Source organism: Benincasa hispida, chromosome 6, assembly GCF_009727055.1.
Source record: "Benincasa hispida cultivar B227 chromosome 6, ASM972705v1, whole genome shotgun sequence".
Taxonomy (NCBI): domain Eukaryota; kingdom Viridiplantae; phylum Streptophyta; class Magnoliopsida; order Cucurbitales; family Cucurbitaceae; genus Benincasa; species Benincasa hispida.
In genome coordinates this window covers 31,628,966-31,650,217 of record NC_052354.1, presented here as the reverse complement: position 1 = coordinate 31,650,217, position 21,252 = coordinate 31,628,966, and the positions used below count along the sequence as shown (strand labels likewise).

Genomic DNA, 21,252 nt, shown 5'->3' with positions numbered 1-21,252 from the left:
ATAAAAAGAATATGAGTTTATAATAATAATTATTGTTACAATTATTATTATTATTATTATTATTATTATTATTATTATTATTATTATTATATCTATATACTTTTTACAAAAATTGTTGTATAAAAAGTTGTTTATTTTCTAATTTCCATTTCAACATTTTCGTACTTTATTACATTTCTAAATTGTTTTAACATTTAAGACTTTCTTCCTTAACCCATAAATGTTATAGTATTTAAATGAAAAATTTGACTATGATATTGTAATATTTAAATTTTAACTTTAGAAATTATAGGATTAAATTATATTTTTACACATATAATAGTATTATTTTTATAATGAATTTTTATACTATTTTCTTTGAATGAAAATTTAACTCATTTAATATATATAATTTTATTTGGTTGAGAATAAACAAAATTGCTAAAAATGAATATATTAAAAAAAAAGAGAAATTTTTCTCGTGAGGAATCCCCACCCCGATCCTTGCGAGGAATTTCACAGGAATGGGGAATGATATAGAGGGACGAGGATTTTATGGCACCTACTGCCCACCAGTTCCTAGTTTTCATGACCATTATTCCTTTCTTACTAGCAAACTCATAAAACAAACTAAATGTATACCATAATCACCAATGTTCATCCAAACTGTGTTACACCCATGACAATCAAGTATTGATCACAACAACTGTACAATATATGAGCAAATGCAATGGCATCGCTCTGATTGAAGTCGGATAATTCTACGAACATGCTAATTTCTACGTAGGTCTGATTGAATTCACAAATGATCTCTCACGCCCACTAATGCCACAAGTTCTTCTTCGTAGGACAGGTTTTCTTTTAACTGTATCAGTTGTGCTTCAAGGATGTAAGGATCTAGAATATATTTCCATCAAAAGATACATGAAACACGTCATGATTCTAGAAAGCTCCATTGACAATGCTAAATGGTATGTTCACTACAAGAAAAATGAGCTCCTCCGACGCCTAAATCGGTCGTCGGAAGCTCAGTCATCAGGAGATAAGGTGTCTCCCGATGCCGTAAAGCACCATCGGGAGTTCTTATCGTAAGGGACCGTCAAGAGTTCCTTAGGAACTCTCGACGATTAAAATAGATGTTGGGAGTTCCTTAAGTACTCCAAACGATTAAAATAGGCGTCGGGAGTACCTTAGGAACTCCCGACACCTTAAGCTACCCGGAACTCCCGACGGTCTCCCGATGCCCATCGAGCGGCGTCAGGAAATGGGATCTGGTAAATCCATATCCCTTCTCCTTCATTTCCCCTTTTTCATATATTAAAACCCCAACCCGCCGCCCCCCTCCCCCATTTCCCTCTTCCCCGCCGCTCCCCCCACACTGGTCCCCCTTCATGCCCGTCGCCTCCCTTTCAGCCCACCACCCAATTTCCTTCTTCCCTTCAACAGCACATGCCCCCACACCGCCCGCCTGCCCTTGGCCTCCTTCGCGCCGTCCTCCGCTACCGCCTTCCCACTTCATTGCTTGCGAATTTGTTGTATTTTCATGCTTTCAACAAGGCTCGTGCACATCCATTTCATTTATTTTCTCTTATTTTGTATATAATTTAAGTCATTGTTTTTAATTTCTAGCATGATGGTAATGTTGGTAATTAATGTTGGTAATGTTTAATTTCTAGCATGTTGGTAATGTTGGTAACTAATATTGCTAATGTTTAATTTCTAGCATGTTGGTAATATTGGTAATTAATGTTGCTAATGTTTAATTTCTAGCATGTTGGTAATCTAATGTGAATTAAATTATGGATTGTGGATGTTATTGTGGATTGACTTTGTTATTTTCCTTTTAATTCTTAAGGTTATGGATTACTTAATTTACTATAATAGATGTTATAATTTCAGCAATTTCGTGGATTATTGTGAATTATGGATTATGGATGTTACAATTTATGCAATTTGATGGATTATGGATGTTACAATTTTACTTAATTTTGGACTTAGTTAGGGGCAAAAAAAATCAATAATATTAGGGGCAAAAAAAGTCAAATCACCTATTAGAAATTATTTAAAATTTTAAATTCTCTGAACAAACTTGGAATTGTTTATTAAATTAATCAAAATTCATGCTTAATAAAGACTTTGAACTTTGTCCTCTAATCCAGGTTATTGTTTTGGATTACAAGTTGGTAAAAAAATATTTATTTTTAAAGATGAATAAATAATGGATTAAACTAAGGAATAAGTTATCAGTGGAGTATATAGAAAGAGTATCCCAGTTTTTAGATATGACGAAGTTTCATGTTAATGATTTTGGGCGAATAAGATGTCCATGCAAGAATTGTATGAATTCAATTTGGGAAAAAAAAGATATCATGGAACGACATCTGTTAACATATGGAATATCTCCCTCATACTGTGAATGGGTATATCATGGAGAGCCAGTAAACTTATCTAGAGGTTTTGAAAGTCATACAACTCATTCAATACAGAATGTTGAAGTAGATAGTATAAAGGGTAATGTTGTCGAAGAAAATGAGATGTTGAATCTTATAAACGATTTACAAGTTCCAATTGAAAAAGAAGATGTAAATGAAGAAATGATTGAGAATGAAATGTCCTCTAATGGTCAAGAAAGAGATACCACAAACTTATTCAAGGATTTAATGACCGAAGCACGTAATGAATTATACCCTGGTTGTTCGCAATTTTCATCTTTGAACTTTTTAGTGAAGTTATGCATATCAAAATTCTCAATGGTTAGAGTAACAAATCGTTTGACATGTTGCTGGAATTTTTAAAAGTAGCGTTTCCAGATGGCATCGCTATACCTACTTCCTTTTATGAAGTCAAGCGAAAGCTGCGTGATTTAGACCTAGGTTATGAGTTTATTCATGTATCTACTCATTATCTTTTTCTCTGTTTACACGTATTTCATATTAATTTAATATTGTTCTATCTTTTTTGTGTTTGTATAGATACGAAGTCAACCCCTAATAGGCAATAGAAGGCTGATAAAGAATTTCAGAAGATATATCTAGGCAACACAGGATCTTCTGTGGGTGACACTTCAGGTTAGTATATTTTGAAATATATTCTGTTAACTGAAATACATCATAAACTGTTTTAAATTTTTTATTCCTCAGATAGTAGCTCAACATCCACTCGGAGGAAACACAAACATTCGCGGAACATCGAATTGGAAAAATACGTCAAAAAACATCGCAGAATTACAATCGTGATAAATGAGGGGGAGACGAAGCCGATTTCTCAACATTAGGTACAATTTAGTAATGCGATTGAAGACGTTCAGAAACAAATGGACACATTTAGAAACAATCTCAGTCGAGGATTAAGGAACTTGAAAACGTTCAGAAATAAATGAAAGAGGATCATGTAAGACAAATGGAAGAAATGAAAAAAAATGATAGAAGACAAGATACGATCACAGAGAGGAGGTTCATCGAATTAGATATGATTACTGCATTATTTAGTTGTCTAATTTGTTGCTATCCTGCAGTTATGGTAGCAAAGTAATTAGGTCTTAAGTAGCTTTATGATAAAGAATTGTTGCTATCCTGCAGTTATGGTAGCCAAATAACTGAATTTTGATGTGTTTTTTGTCGTTTTGTCATTTTTGTGTGTTTTTTGATGTTCGGGAGGTTTCATGTTTGCCGTGGGGGTGGGTAGAGTTTGATTATACTTGTTTTGTCGTTTAACTTGGAGTTTTTGTGTGTTTATGAATGTTTATGATGTTCTAATGTGTTGTGGGGGAAGGGTTGAGATTGGTTTAGATTGTTTTGGGGAGAAAGTATGAGTTTTATGTGCGTTCGTTGTTGTTTATGAAATTTATGAAGTTTGAATATGTTGTGGGGGTGCGTAGAGTTCGGTTGTGATCGTTTTGGAGTTGAATTTGTAGGTTTTTGTGTGCTTTTTTATATTTGGGAAGTTTCATGTTTGTCGTGGGGGGTGGTAGAGTTTGATTATACTCGTTTTGTCGTTGAACTTGGAGTTTTTGTGTGTTTATGAATGTTTATGAAGTTCTAATGCGTTGTGGGGGGTGGGTTGAGATTGGTTTAGATTGTTTTGGGGAGAAAATATGAGTTTTATATGTGTTCGTTCTTGTTTATGAAATTATGAAGTTTAAATATGTTGTGAGGGTGTGTAGAGTTTGGTTGTAATCGTTTTGGAGTTGAATTTATAGGTTTTTGTGTGTTTTTTGATGTTCGGTAGGTTTCATGTTTGTCGTGGTGGCTGGGTAGAGTTTGATTGTACTCGTTTTGTCATTAAACTTGGATTTTTTGTGTGTTTATGAATGTTTATGAAGTTCTAATGTGTTGTGGGGGTGGGTTGAGATTGGTTTAGATTATTTTGGGGAGAAAGTTTGAATATTATTTGTGTTCGTTCTTGTTTATGAAATTTATGATGTTTGGTTGGACAATTATGAAGTTCTAATGTGTTCTTGTTTATTTATGAGCTTTGGTTGGATGATTATGACATTTGTGGATGTTTTGTTTATGAAGTTTGAACGTGTTGTGGATGTTTAAAGATGATGAGATCTGAATGTTTTTGTTTTATTATAGAATGTTGTTCAGAGATGAGGTTGGACGATTGTTCAAGATGCTGTGTTCCAGACATTGTTTTCTTTTTTGTATTTATTGACGTTGTTTTCATTTTATTTTTATGTATTTGTGAAAACAAATTTCTTTTATCTACTATCAACTTTGTTTTATCGTAGGATATTGTAATTTCTCATTTATTTGTTATAGTATAGACTTCGTTTTTTTTGTTTTATTTATTATGTGAATCTGCTTAAGTTGGTTAATTATGTTTTACAAGTTATTCAAATCAAATTTAAAAAAATTAAAAATTAAAAATTAAAAATATTTAAAAGACAATTTTCAACTAATGAAGAAACTCCACACGCATATTTTATTGGGTTGGGAGTAACTATAACTCCCGACAAATAAAAACAAACTGTCGGGAGTTGAACTCCCGACGCTAAAACCAAGGCATCGGGAGTTAGTCGACGAACTCCCGATGCATGTATAGGGCGTCGAGAGTTCCTCAAACTGCCGATGCCGTATATAATGCGTCGGCAATTTGAGGAACTCCCGACGCCTATACATGCATCGGGAGTTCTTCGACAACTCCCGACGCCTTTGATTCATGCGTTGGGAGTTTCTCTCCCGACGGATTTTTCCCGACTAAACTCCCGACGACCCATTATTCGTCGGGAGAGGCTTTCTCAACCCATTTTTTTACCCTTTTTCGATCAATTGTGACATCGGGAGAAGTTCGATTTCATGTAGTGATTGATGGTATAATAAGTTCCAGAATTTCATGTCATCCTATGTATCTCAAACTCAGGTTCCGTTTCCTACTGAAGCGTAGAACATCTTTCCACGAGATAATCATAGAAAAATCGAAAACCAACTCAAATTATTTATTTTTGAGAACACATTACTTCTTTAATGTATTGTTCTCATCAATAAATTTAGAGAAACATCAAATTCTTTTTAAACTTTATTGAATAATAAAAATGAATATTATTATAATTTTATGGGTATTGTATTATTTGGGATTTTTGATACATATATTAAAAATTAAAATAAACTTTTTAAATCAAATACATGAATAAAAAATTTTGATGAGAAGTTTAAAATAAAAAAAAATAACAAACAATCTTTCTTTCTTTCTTTTTCTTTTTCTTTTTCTTTTTCTTTTTCTTTTTTTTGAAAAAAACTACAAGATACATTTTTAAAAAATTTGTTTTTATTTCCAATATTTTCCCTTCATTCTTTTTTACTCTCCAAAAAGCATTATCTTCCAGGAAGTAAAGAATTAAACTAAGAAATAATAAATAAGTTACATTATTGTATCGTATCACTTTTATTCCGATTACATTATCTGTATTTTAATTTTATTCATTTATCTATTTCTATATTTTCTTTTTCTTTTTATACTTTTAAATTTCATGTCATCTATTTAAAATTTAATCAATTACATAAATATATTCATATTTAAAAATTTTATTTCCCCTTAAAAAGAATTCTAAAAAATTTTCAATGACATTCAAAATATCTCATATTTCATCGTAAATTAACTTGAAACATGGTTTAAGGCACTATGTTTAAATTATTTATTTCATATCAAATATTTATTAATTACACTCGATGAAAATTGAATCAAAACTTTATGATAAAGAAAGATTAAACAACGATTTAAATTTTATTATAAAAAAATTTAAGTCACGTACATCATACGTGCCTTCCAACTAGTAAAAATAAATAAATGACCATGTCCCATCTCTGTTGTTGAAGAATATTTTCAAAAAGGAAATTAGTTATAAAATGAATATTATTAAGATGTTAATTTTATTTATTTTCAGATAAAGAGAAGGCTAGTTTTAAAAAAATAATAATAAATAAATAAATCAGCCATTCATTTTTCCTAAAGAAAATAGATGACACATCTCTATTGTTGAAGAATAGATTTAAAGAGAAAAATATTTTATATAAAAATAAGAAATCCAATTTGCAAAGATATATGCTACACTTCATGATTCTTTATTCCCAATAGGCTTTTTACCATCTCATATAATTAAATTAAAAGGCACAATTCATTTTGGTGACTGCCACAAATCACTTCCATGCACCCACTCACTCACTCTCACACCACAAACCAAATAAATTTTGATCTTATGGATTCCACCACTTCTCAATTGCCCCCTAATGAACCCACCAAAACATATCAATAATAATAAAATCAAATAATAAAAAGAACAAAAAATATATATTTTAATTTATGTGACTGGTTTTAATTTAGAAAATATTTAGATGCATTTGAGCTGTACGTGTCTTAGTAAGGGTCAAAAATCGAATATCATCTTAAGAGATCAAATTAAATGTCCAGATTAATTTAGCTATTCTAGAATTGCGTTAACTATAATCAAGAATTGGAAACAAGATGGTAATAATTGCAAACTCATAAGAAAATAAAAAGACAGAGATTAAATCTTAAAGATAAAAGTGTTCTAGTGTATTCATTTCATTGTTCAATTCATTAAGTTGTGCATAAGTTCTATGAAATTTTGTGTTGATGATGTGTTTAAATCTAGAAACTATAATCCGAATTACTTTCTTTTAAAAACAAAATTTTCTCATGCAATCCTAATCAATTACTAATCTTTTGATACCAAGTTAAGAAGCATGTAATTAAACAAAGTCATAATCAATTCCATAGTATTCATTTAAGTTCTAAACAATACTCAAATTCATGAACAAGTTTACCAACACCATAAAACAAATAAGTCTAGCCACTCCTTATTGTCAAACACATACTTACGTACACCTTAACAATTATTCAAAGTAGTAGAAAGAATAGAGAAAAAAAAAAAAAACTAGTATCGAAGGCGGTGGAGAATGTTAGCCACACCTTAATTTGTCCCTTAGAATTAATGAATGACCTCCAAGCTTCTCTATAGTTAAAACATGTTCTAAGTCTCCAAAATTCGATGTCATTAATGATTGAAATCCATAGGATCGATAGCAAAAACTTTGCCACAACACTGCCTAAAGTTATGCTCTCGAATTTGGTCGCCATACATAACACTATGGAGTGCCATAACGCTCCTTTTTAGCACCATTTGGTCTCATTTTCTTGTCTACTTTACAAATTTAACCCCTTATTATATTTATTATATAAATCGAACCCTTTTCACTCTATTGAATTCTAAATTCCTTTTTTTTTTTGTTCGATTCCTGAAAAACACTAGCAAAGAAAATCAAAAGTTATAATATTAGACTACAACTAAGTATGGTTTTTTTTAATTATATTCACTTTTTTTTCCAAAATTTCAATTGCGTACTTTTCAATTTTCAATTCATTTTTTCAAAAATACCCATTAGTAGTTTTCGTTAAAATATTTAATTGGATTATAATATGTTAATATTAAAATCTGAATCGAAATCGATTAAATAAGCATAAGTATAATAGTTTTTTTTTTTTTCTTTGGTTTGAAAGGCATAAGTACGATAAGTTATGAGTGAAGTAGAAACTATACTAGAAGTGTATAATTTAATCTGTAATCAATTATAAGCAAAGCTATAAAAACCAAGTTCCAAAACTTGCTGATAATTAAGTAGAGCACCAAATCCAAATTGATTTAGAATTTACTTGATAGTGTTAAACCACTAATTAATCCATAAAAGTTTCTTTATTCCAATACGATATCATATATCACCAATTTAGCTCTTATAGTTAAGCATAACTATAATAGGTACATGTTTACTATGGTGAGTTGGCTGATTCTTTTATCTAGGTAAAATATCAACCAACTTATTCTTTTGTTCGTCAAGAACATCATGATTTTCTGAGAAATTTCTATTTAGATGATATTTTTTTCTTATTTATTAAAAATTTTGGACCAATCACAAGTTGTCACGTCATTTACACAAAATTCTAAATCATTAAATTTGGGCTCAATTAGGAGTTGACATTTGTTTGAAAACAAATTTCGCACGTGGTTTTATCATGACCATTGAATCAGATAAGATTAATTTGGTCCAATTTGATATTAAATAGATTGAATTCGACACCAAATGTCAAATTAGGCCTAAATCCGATTAATTGGGCTCAAAGGCCAAACCATGAACCAACTAAGCCCAAGTGCAACTTGGGCCCAAAGCCAGACCCATGGATATCCAAGTCCAAGTCCACCTATGAACTCTCTCCTCATTTAGAGGATCAGCCTTTTCTACCTTCAGAGAGCCTAGAGAGAATTCATAACGTTCTTTTTCTTCTTCAAGTCAAGCACATCGCATCAAATCAACTTCAACATGAACACCAACTCAAGTTCAACCCTTGTTTGACACGTTTCACTGGAAACCTCGTGTGAACACTTATAAATCCGTAGAAACAATCTTCCAAATCCTTCTAGGCGAACATTTTCTTCCTTACAAAATTGTTTTATTTTGCTACTTATATATAGTTGTGGGTTTTGTGTATGAATTGACGTGCACTTCTGAGTTCCGACTGAAGAGTTTCTTAAGCTTCTAGTTTTGTGAAGAAGTCGAACACTGAGTATTCATACTCAGAGGAGCCTAAGTTTAATTATTTTGAGCGAAGTTGGGGAGTCTAAGTATACTGTTTGAGAGTCATGTTAGAGTATTTTTTTTGTTTGTTTGTGTGTCTTTTCCCGTGTATTTTCTTTCTTCTTTTATTCTTTATTCTTCTTTTTTATTCTTCTGCGTTCTTCCATTCTTCTATGCTTTTATTCTTTTATTTTAGATATTCTTTATTCTTTTTGTTCTTCAATTAATATTTTTTACTTGTGTTTTTGAATTCTGTTTATTTATTTACTTTTTAAGGCGTAAGCAATTTTAGTGGCAACCAAAATTTTCTACCTTTTTTTCTCCTTTTTTGTTTTGAGAGCCATTGATTTCGTTCCCTTGCGTAGGATCTTCATCATTTGAATTATTGGAATGTTTGTCCCTTGGATTGTTCTTCAAGATGTCTCTCGAATTACAAATTCTGGTTGAATATATTTTCCTCATCTAAAAAATTTATGGTATTTATTTTTGCAGATTTCTTTGCTTATCAGCATTATGCTTGCTGGTTTTAGATGGTTTTCTTCTTTTTCTGTTGTGCATATTTAATATAATATTATTCTCTTTTTAGGGTTGCTGCTTTGAAGATTTTTGGGTCCTTATCTTGTGTTTGTACCGAAATCACAAGTGTGTCAATCCATGTGATTGTGAAACCTTTACTACTGTCGATCTCGAGTAGTTCACTAGATCATATTGAATCATTCTATTATATCTTGAGAAGGGATTCTCATTCTTAGGGAGAGCTAGCCTAAGCTTTCTAAGTAAAGTGGTCTTCATCTAATATTAGAAAGATAAACGTTCTTATTGAGTTAGAGTCTCACACTTAGGGGAACCTAAAGTAGGCATTCACTAATATTCTCACACTTAGGGGTCGCCTAAATTTTATTAAGAGGGGAGTCTCATGCCATGTTCTTCCGTGAGTTGTTTAATTGTTTAATTAATATTCTAATACATGACCTTTTTTGTATTCACTCACTATGTCTTATAATTCTTCTTATATTTAATCTTGATATATATAATAAAGTTCTCTAATTAATGTAATTGTAGGTAAACTACTGTTTTGGAGATGCTGTTTGGAGATGTTGGAGATGTTATTAGAGATGTCATCAAACTTTCTCCTATGTATTCTTCAAGACATTTGTTTTGTAGACCATCTTTATCATCTTTTCTCTCTTTTGTGTAATAAAAAATACTATCGATTTTGTTTGTTTATTTATTTTATGTGAATACGTTTGATTTTCTTAATAATGTTATGAGTTTTAGGTTATCAGATTAAAATTAGAAAAATAACAAAAAAAATGGAAAAAATGGGTAAGAGTTTGATTTTCCAACGACGGTGTCGTGAGTTCCACTATCTCTTGATGGGTAAATTGTTGGGAGTTTAATTTCAGGAAATTGGATTTCCGAATCAAACTCCAAACAACAGAAAAATCGTTGGGAGATGAAGGAACTCCCAACGACGAATATACATCCATCGGGAGTAGATAACTCCCGATGCAGTACACGAGGTATTGAGAGTTATCACTAACTCTCGAAGGTATGTATATGAGCGTCGGAGATGGTCTCTCAACAGGTATATCCCGACCAAACTCCCAACGACTGAGATGATCTTCCGACGCGTTTACCACCATTTCTCGTCAATTTCAAATGTCAAAAAATGGTTATTTTCTTGTAGTGTTTCCAATTTTCTATCTTTAGTAAGGTTACAAGTATGTGTAGTTTCAAAATTAAACCAATCCTTCTATTAGGTTCTCTAGATAAAATAATGTGTAAATATCAATTTATACTCCTAAACTTTGAAAATGGTATCAATTTAAATCTTAAACTTCCAGGATTGTATCAATTCAAACCTTGACCTTTTGATTTGTATCTATCTAAACCCCAAACTAATAATTATATCAATTCAAACTTTGAACTTTCATAAGTGTATCAATTTAAACTCTGAATTTTCATAAATTATCAATTTAAACCTTAAACATTCATAAGTGTATCCAAATAAAACATAATGGAGGGTTTAATTTCATATAATTATGAAAGTTCAGAATTTAAATTGATACACTTATAAAAGTTTAGAGTTTGGATTGATACAATAATCGTTTGAGGTTTAAATTGATACAACACTTAAAGTTCAGGAGTAAAATAATATTTGCCTAAAAATAATTCATCGAACATTATCAGCAAAGTTCTATATTTTGAACCTATGAATCTTACCTATTATGCATGACTTTTGAACTAGTATTTATTTATTTAACCTCTTAGTTGAAAGTGCATACTTAAACTAGTTGATCGATGCACGATTGGTTTCAAAGATTTAATTTTATAAAATATAACTAGCAAAATTAACAACAAAAGCCCAAAGTGACTTTTTCAAGACTAATCATCAAACAAAAACATCATAATGAAACTGTAATTAAAAAAATAGATAAGTAAAACGAATAGAACAGTATTAGTCTGTCCAAAAAAAAAAATATTAGTAAAATGAAAATTCTACAAAAAGCATAAAAATAAAAATAAATTCTTTAAAACACAAGAGAGAATAAAGGAATACAATCAAGACATGATGTGTAAATTACATTAACCATAACCTTTCAAGTTTCAAGAATCTGAACAAATATCAATAATAATAAAAGATAAAATTACTATTTTAGTCTGTTGGTTCAATTTTATTCTTTATTTTAGTCTGTTGGTTCAATTTTATTCTTTATTTTAGTCTGTTGGTTCAATTTTATTCTTATTGCTGGTTAATTGTTGATTATTTTAAAGAAAACTTTTATTATCGATTAGTATTTTTGTTATAAACTTTCAAATCATATTTTCATAGTGTATTTCCTTACCTAAAAACTAATATTATTTTTTTAACTAATGTTGATCAATTAAGTGGACAAAATTTAATATCTATGAGACATATCAAACTAAAATTGAACAAACTTCAAAATATTGAGACCAAAATTGTCTTTTGACCTTAAAAAATGATTTCATCACCTTTGTGCATGTACATATAAATGGAAATATATATATATGTATAAAGTATGATAATCTTGGATACATTTCAAGATACATCTATCTTTATGCATCTTCTCACATTACTTACACCCAAAATTAATTAAAATATTTGAAAAAAAATAAGAAGAATTTATCGTATGGTAAATTATGAATGGATAATTTGGTAAGATGTAAAAAGATAGATCTATTTAAATATATTTTCAAAACATATATCTTAAAAGAAAAAATTCTTCTTAACATTTGTGAATAGACATTTAGGTGGACTGACTAGAGGTGAGTGTACACCAAGATACACTAAATATTTGTTCTTCTTTATAAATAGGCCATTCCTCTAGTTTTTAATAGTGCTCCAAAACCAATAGGAATTGTTGGGATTTTTGCAGCCATGATCGGTTGGGAAGATGTTTACAAGGTGGTTTCCGCCATGGCTCCATTGTACTTTGCTTTGATCTTAGGCTATGGCTCTGTGAAATGGTGGAAAATCTTCAGCACCCAACAGTGCGATGCCATTAACAAATTGGTTTGTTATTTCACTCTCCCTCTCTTCACCTTCGACTTCACTTCTCACATCGATCCTTTTCATCTCAACTTTCCTTTCATCGTGGCCGATGCCATCGGAAAACTCATTATCGTTCTCGTCTTGGCCTTTTGGGCCAAGTGTACTAGCAAAGGTAGTTATTGTTGGTCCATCACTAGCTTCTCGCTCTCCACTCTCACTAACGCCCTCGTTATCGGTGTCCCTCTCGCTAAGGTCATGTATGGTCAAATGGCCGTTGATCTCGTCGTGCAGGCAAGGTTTTAAATATCAATGTTGAAAAGTTTTTATTGGTAGAGTTACATTCACAGATAATAATGTTGACATGTCAACGAAAATTTTAAATTTTGACCGCACAGGGTTCGGTGATCCAGGCGATTGTTTGGTTGACAATGCTATTGTTTGTGCTGGAACTTCGACGGACGAGGTTGGATTTGATTGCTGCCGAAGCTTCTCCGGGGTTTGTCAGCGACGAAAAAGCTGTGCAATTGACTGGAGAGGGAGGCAAGGATTTAGAAGGAGAAGCCATGAAGGTTGAGGAAAGAAGATCAAGCAACAGCCATAGGCCTTCTTTGAAGCCTTTGATGAAGAAAGTTTGGCTGAAGTTGGCTGGGAATCCCAACTCATATGCTTGTACTATTGGTTTTGCTTGGGCATTTGTTGCAAAAAGGTATTCCTATATCATTAAAAACTTACAAAGTAAAAGTAAAATGAAAAAGCCTTTTAGATTTTGAGATTAAAACAAGTTACATTTGATAGTACTTCCTTTTTGTTCTTTGAAATGTTAAGGTAAAAATACTCTTATGTCCTTGTATTTGAAATTTTATTTCGTTTTAGTTTTTATTCGTTTCACTGTTAAATTTTTATCCTTATACTTTTAATAAATCTTAAAATCAATCTTTATTGTAAGTTTGAAGTTAATTTTTAGGTTAAATACATTTTTGGTTGTGATTCATTACAAATTGTAAAATTTGACCGTAGAGAGACTAAATCATTATCACGTAAAGTTGAGTGATTAAAAATATTTTTTGACGTACTTTTTATCTGATTTTGCAAAATAATTATAACAATATTTTTTAAATTAAATAGAAAAACACAATGTATATATATTTCTAAAATTTATAGAGAGGAGTTAGTACATTTTAAAATTAAATAATTAAGCATATACTAACATTCGAGATCAATTTTAAGTTATTGAAAGTCTGAAAATTAAACTTGATCATTATATAACAAGTTTATTAAACTATGTACATAGACCAAAATGATACTTGAACCGATTTTTATATATGTTGTCTTAGTTTCTATATGTTTTTTAAATGTTCTCTAAAATTCACAAGTTTAAATCTTATGATTTTATAATTATTTTTAGAGTGTACATGAGTTGGATTGGTTGAGTTGAAGGTATTTTTTGGATCAATCCGAAAATTTAGGTTGGTTTGATTGGAGACCAAAATGACCCAAATAAAGTGGGTTGGATTGGGTTGTCGGGTTATAAATTATTTTTTTATTTTTAACCCAACCCACCTTTACATTTTAAGTTGGGTAGTCTGAGTTGTTCAATTGTCGGGTTATTTGAACAACCCTAATTATTTTTGTTTTGTGTGGTCAAACTTTAATGAATTATTCAACATAAATGTAATTTTTCTTTGAAACTTCACACATATCTTACTACATGCAATTTCAAATGCATTGTCTATTGGAAGTAAGTGGGAAAAAAAAGAAAAAAATTATTTTCGACTAATTTAATGAGATAATTCGCCTGATCCTACAATATTTTGATGTGAAAAAAAAAATTATAGGATATTAAATTCTAAATAAGTGGACAACATAGATTAAACCATGACCTTTTAGTTAAAAAAAAAAAAAAAAATCTCTTGTTAGAGCTTATGTTAAATAATTTATTAAATTAATGCGAATGATTCAAATAATATTTTAATTAGAATTTACAAATTAAAATTATATACAACATTTGAAAGACTATTAACTAAAATAAAACAGAAAAAAATTCAGGAAAAAATAAATTAAAAATAGAAGTGTGGAAAACAAAAACATAGAATTATATTCTCCAACCAACTTTCAAAAGTTAATTAATTGTTGCCAAATAAAATATTAATGTTTTAAATTTAGTATATTGTGTATTACAGGGTAAGAATTTTTGTTTATGAATTATTACATATATATTTTTTCAATTAATGCCAGGTGGCATGTTGAAATGCCAAACATTATGGAAGGATCTATTCTCATCATGTCAAAAGCTGGGATTGGCACTGCCATGTTTAATATGGGTAAGATTTTTCTTTCAATTTTGTTTCTGATTTTTTTTTTTTATCATGAAAAATATATGAGAAAAAACTAACTATACTCTGAAAAAAAAAGTGATTTTATCAATTTTATAATATTTAATACTATTGTGGATTGAAGAGTCAAATTGATTACACATATAATGATCCTAATTTTTAAATAATTAAGTCAGTTGAAGGTGATTTGACTTTAAATAATTAATTCTTAAACTTTTTAAATAGATTATAGTATCATTTAAAATTCCAATAGTGTCTAGCAATCCCCAATAAAAATTTTTAACACACATTTAAAGAAAAATATTGTGTTTATAATTGAAGATTTGAGTGGGAATCTATTCAAAAAAGATAAATGATATAAGCTGAAAAAATAATGTAAGAAAACTAATGGGATCTTTGTCAGTATATTTATTTACACAATTGAGAAAATTTCAAATTAAGACACAGCACATTAATGTATATTATGGCATAATATTAGGATGAAATTAGGTTGAGTTGGGTTAAGTTTTTTTATGATTATATTCCTCGTTTGGCTTACGAACTTCTTAAGTTAGTGTAAACAACTCAACTTCAATAGTAACTCGATTTTCTCTTATTTTCTATCTTTTACACATTTATGGAAGAATTTTCGTTATTCTCTTTATCTCTACTTTTTTACATTTATTAAGTAATTTCATCATCTTCTCTTTTTTTACTTTTTACATTTATCGAATAACTTCATCATCTCTTCTTTTTTTACTTTTCACATTTATCTGAAAACTTTATCATACAACTCTACACCCCAAACACAAATTTACTATCTCCATCATATTGATTCCATACTTATTAACTTTACTCAGTAGGCCGAACAATCCCAACATTTAAGAAATGGCGTGTCATATATATGTTCACCAATCAATTGTCCAAGTCAATAAAATATACATCAATTTATCTAAATTTCAAGAAATAAAGTTACGTCACATTTGCCTTTTCTTGGGTTAACTAATTATACATGTAAACAACAAAGATGATAGATAAACCAAAATGAGTATAACTGAGATGTAATTAATCACACGTGTTACCTTTCTTAAAATTGGAGGTTCAGATTCTTATACGCAACTTGTTACATTTAAATTAAAAACAAATTCAATTATAATTGAAAGAAGATAATTTTCTTGGCATCTATTTTATATATGAATGTTAATTGTTATTTGATTTTATATATTTTGAAATTGTGATAGAAAGTTAATAAGAAAAACTTGAGTTAGGTTATGGTTAAATAAGTGCAGGGATTTTTATGGCACTGCAAGAGAAGTTGATAGCTTGTGGACCAACACTTACAATAATAGGAATGGTGTTGAAGTTTATTGCTGGACCAGCTGCCATGGCCATTGGCTCCATTGCCATGGGTTTGCATGGTGATGTTCTACGTGTAGCTATAATCCAGGTATAATTTCTTAACAACTTTTCTTCTTTTTTTTTTTTAATATGGAAATTATTTTACTTTTAAAAATTTTGATAACGTCTGTTTAATTTTGGTTTTCAATTGTCCAATTTTAGTTATTGGACTTTCAATAAATCTTAAATTTAGTCCTGGATACTAGTTTATTGTTCATTTTCTATAAACTTCTTGTTATCTATACCATTTTTACTGTAAATTTTGAAAATATATTCACATATTTTATTTTCTATACATGAAAATTATTGTTATTATTTAATAAATTTCGATAAAAATTAAATCTGAGAGATTAAATTTAAAATTTATTGAAAGTACAGGGACTACACTTGAATAATTGAAAGTATAAGTAAAATTAAACAAAGTTTAAAGTATGAGGAACAAAATAGTATTTTAATCTACATATTATAAGTTTAGTCTATGATTTGTTAGTATTGTGTCTAATGAAGCTAGTGATCTATAAATTTTAAGAAAAATATATATCAATTTATACCTCTAAATTTTAAGGATTTGTAATCAAATTAAACTATGAATTAATGACTATGAATTTAAATCCTAAAATTTGATAAATGTATCAATTTACACCCTTCATTAATTATATTTGGTTTGAAAAAATCTTATACGTGAAACTTATAATTGTATTAAATAAATTTTTAAACTTTGACAAATGAATTAATTTAGACTTTTAGTTATAATTTTCTTTTAGAATTATCTATGCAATTACTCTAATTGTCCATTTTGTAATACTAACAAACATTTGAATAAGTTTACAAATACTTGAAAATTAGTGCAGGGATGATTTTGAAAGATAATTAATGAATAGTATGAATATATAGGAATTTAATTGATTGAATTTATAAGTTTCACATAATATTAGTCTAACAAATTTTGAAAGAATGTGAAAATTGATACAATTTAGAATTTAGAGTTTAAATCGATATAATTATTAGTTTAATATTTTAAATGATACAACTCTAAAAACCTAGAAATAAAAATTGATATTTGTCCTAAACTTCATATGGGTGAACTTTCCGAGAGTTTTTTTTTTTTTTTTTTTTTGAAAGGAACTTCCAAGAGTTAAGGGATAAATTTTGTTGAAAAAAAAAATATGCCTAATTTTACTTTTCTTATATTGAATTTAAACCAACCTTTTGGCGCTTGACCCAAATATTCCTTCAAAAAATAAAAATAAAAATACCAATTGGATTACTTTTAGGTCAACTCAAATTTACATGAGTTTCATATTTATTCCAATTTCATATTCTTTTTAAAACTTAGAAGTGATTGTTTTAGCCTTACCTTACATATTTTCAACTTTGTAATTCTTTTTAACTATTTAACTTTTCTATTTTATATTCCCTAAAACTTTATATAAAATATTAGGTTTTAATTCCTACTAATCATCATAATGTTTTCTTTTTAATTAATATCTCTTAACACCAATCTACCACACATGTTACTAAGCATTTGTTGATATAGACATTTATTGGTAAAGTAAATGATCAAACAATATTGTGTTGAGAGGTCATGTTTCCATTAAATAATTTATTAATAACAAAAGTTATTGACAGGACTAACTTCTTCTCTCAATATTTTTTTTTATGTACTTTTCTATCTAAAGTTGAAGACTAAAACAAGATGTTTAAAATAATAAAATTATGATAAATATAAAAGTAGACTTAAAGAACCAAAATTTACTTTAAGTAATTTTCATTTCAAAATATTTGCATGTGAATTGATCTCCAATTTTTTTAAAATAATTAATATAATAAGAAAAATGGATAGACTTCTATCAATTTCTATCACTATAAATACTAATAGACTTTTATCAGTTTCTACCAATCTCTATCAAAAAATATTAAAATTTCACTATTTTGTGTAAATAATTTTTCTTATTTTTTTAATTTTTAAAATCCTCCGTATGGTAATGTCTAAAATATTGAAATTAAGATGAACTGAAAATTTATAATAGTAATAAACATGTTGTGTCAATAGAAGTTTTAACTAGCTAAAATTATTTTTAATTATTTCAAAATTCTAAATCATTTTAATACAAATGTTATATTTGTTTGCAGGCAGCAGTACCACAATCCATTACATCATTTATTTATGCAAAAGAATATGGGTTACATGCAGATGTTCTTAGCACAGCGTAAGTACTTGTTTTTAATTTTCACTAATATTATTTAATGGTAAAATTTTTCTTTTAATTCTTTTTTCACAAAATTATGGTTTTCTACAGTGTAATTATTTTTACAAGTAGTTAATAAATTAAATAAAGTTATTATATGTAAGCACAGTTGTTAGAAATAAAGTTGTCAAAAATGAAATTTTAATCCTTTTAAAATAAAGTTCTTGATTTTGTCTTTGAAGAATATAACTTATCAGTGTTAAATATATGTGTGTGTGTGTGTGTGGGGGGGGGGACTAAATATATGTTAAACTTAAGGACTAAATATAATATTTAAAAGCGATGGGACTATAAAGATTCGTATCCCTCCCTTTTCTCTCACCCAAAAAGGGAAAATATATATATATATATAAAATGTTAATAAATATGAATGAGAGTAATTAAAACAAATCTAATTAAAAGCCTAATAGATTTTAAAGCTTAATTTAATAGTTAATGGAAATTTTAACTTTATGAGGTGATTGGTGAATCATCAACTTTTGGAATGTAATTTATTCTTTACTTATTAAATTATTTTTAAATGGATAACATACTAAAATCTTTTAAGGAAAAGGAAAAAATTACACCTCATTTGAAAGCTATTTGATTTTTTTTTTTTTTTATCTTTTATTCTTTTATTTTTTTTGAAAGTTAAGCCTATAAATTAGATTCCTTTCACCTCTAAATTTCTTTTTTTTTTCTACTTTTTTAACAATGGTTTTAAAAAATAAGGAAAATTTTAAAAACTAACAAAAGTAGCTTCCATAAACTTATTTTCATTTTTAGAATTTGTCTTACAATTCAACTATTGTACTTCATAAAGTGAAATCATTCGAATTTAGAAAAAATAAACTTAATTTTCAAAAATCAAAATAAAAAAAAAGGATGACCCCTTAAGGCCCGTTAGGTAACCATTTTTTTTTTTAAAAATTAAGTTTATATCATTTACATTTCTTACCATGATTTGCATATTTCTTAAGTACAATGACTAAATTTTTAGCCATATTCCAAAAACAAAAATAACTTTTTGAAACCTACTTTTTTTAGTTCTCAAAATTTGGCTTGGTTTTTAAACCATATGTGATTAATAGATAACAAAGGAAGAAAGAAATGTGGAGGTAGAAGTGGTATTCATAGGCTTAATTTTCAAAAACAAAATGGTTATCAAACGGGGCCCAGTAACCATTTTATTTTTTGTTTTTGTTTTTTGAAAAATAAGTCTATTTGATCCTCATTTCTTATAATGATTTGCATTTTTCCAAAATTTAAAAATAAAAACAAGTTTTGATCAAAATCTACTTTTTTTTTTAATTTCACAATTTGTCGTAGTTTTTTGAACTATTGGTGAAAAAAAGATAATAAATGAAGAAATTTAGAGGTGGAAGTATTGTCTATAACCTTAATTGTAAAAAACAAAAAATAAAAAACTAAATAGTTACCAAACAGAAGCGAAATGGTTATTATACACAACCTTAACCACATATTTTAACATTTTTTTCAATCTTTCTGTTTTTAAAATTTTGGAAGGGTCAAATTGAATCCAACACTTTTAAAATTAAATCTTGTTTTTTAAATTAGGTTGAGAATTCAAATGTTTTATTAAGAAAGATGATGATGGCAAATAAGTTGTAAAAGAAATAAGTACAAATTTCAAAAATAAAAAACCAAAATTCAAATAATCATCAAGCGGATGATATGTGGACCACTAATCTTTTGATAAATTACAAAAATTAATAAGCATATATTCAAATTAGTTAACATGTAAACATGAATATATATATAGTTGAATCGATTCAACGGATTAGGACATACATAATTTGATCAGCATAGATCTTCCCGTTCTCACATATTATTGAATTAAAATTAAAAGAAATACAAAAAAGGAAGAACTTCTCTTGTCAAATAATTGAGAAGTGTTGTTATTAATATTCATCACCAAATTGATGGGATTTTTGTGCAATTTTTTGCTACTTCTACCAATATTTGTTAATGACATAATCAATTTGTTAAAATATGCCCCTTTGTTTGAAATGCAGGGTGATTTTTGGGGCAATTGTTTCTCTTCCTGTGTTGGTTGCTTATTATGCAGCTTTAGAGTTTATTCATTGACCCTTTTTATGAGACCTCATGGCAACATTTTTTTAAGAATGAGAAAAGGGGGAGTTAGAACAACACCTTGGATTATTTCTCCATATAATTAGTCTACTTATCTTATCTTTTCATTTGGTGCTAATTATATGTGTAACAATAGTGTTGATTTACCATTAAAAGAAGAAGAAGAAGAATAAATTTATGTTCAAACCCAAAGTTGGACCATCTTTTCTTCCTCTTATGGACTTTCTATTTGCCTCATTCTTCATTTAGTTCTTATTTTATATATTATTTCATTTTAAATATAGTTAATTGATTAATTATATAATTTATATTAATTTAACAAATTTATATAAAATTAAAGATAATAATAATTTATTAAAATGGTTATTTAAATAAGTTTCACAAATAAAATTAATGATGAAATTACAAATTATTAAATTTGGGACTGATTAAAAGATGACAGTTGTCCCAAATTGAAATTGAAGACAAAAGTTGTCAGATCTTGATGATGCCAACCAAGTCCAAGCCCACATGACTCTATGTGAACTCTATAAATATAGGAGTTCTACTTCATTTAAGTGGTTCAAAATCTTAATATTGCAGAAAACTCAGAGAGAATGCTCTTAAGAATCAAA

The 21,252-nt window shown here is 28.5% G+C and overlaps 1 protein-coding gene across 1 annotated transcript; it reads left to right on the top strand.

Annotated features, from left to right (window-relative positions):
* Positions 1-12,402: 12,402 nt before the first annotated feature.
* LOC120079526 (auxin efflux carrier component 5) lies at positions 12,403-20,830 on the top strand. Its single transcript, XM_039033738.1, has 6 exons — positions 12,403-12,876; positions 12,981-13,291; positions 14,821-14,906; positions 16,187-16,344; positions 18,429-18,505; positions 20,560-20,830. Exons 1-6 carry the CDS (start codon positions 12,472-12,474, stop codon positions 20,630-20,632), a joined length of 1,110 nt encoding a protein of 369 aa, XP_038889666.1. The 5' UTR covers positions 12,403-12,471; the 3' UTR covers positions 20,633-20,830.
* Positions 20,831-21,252: the final 422 nt, after the last annotated feature.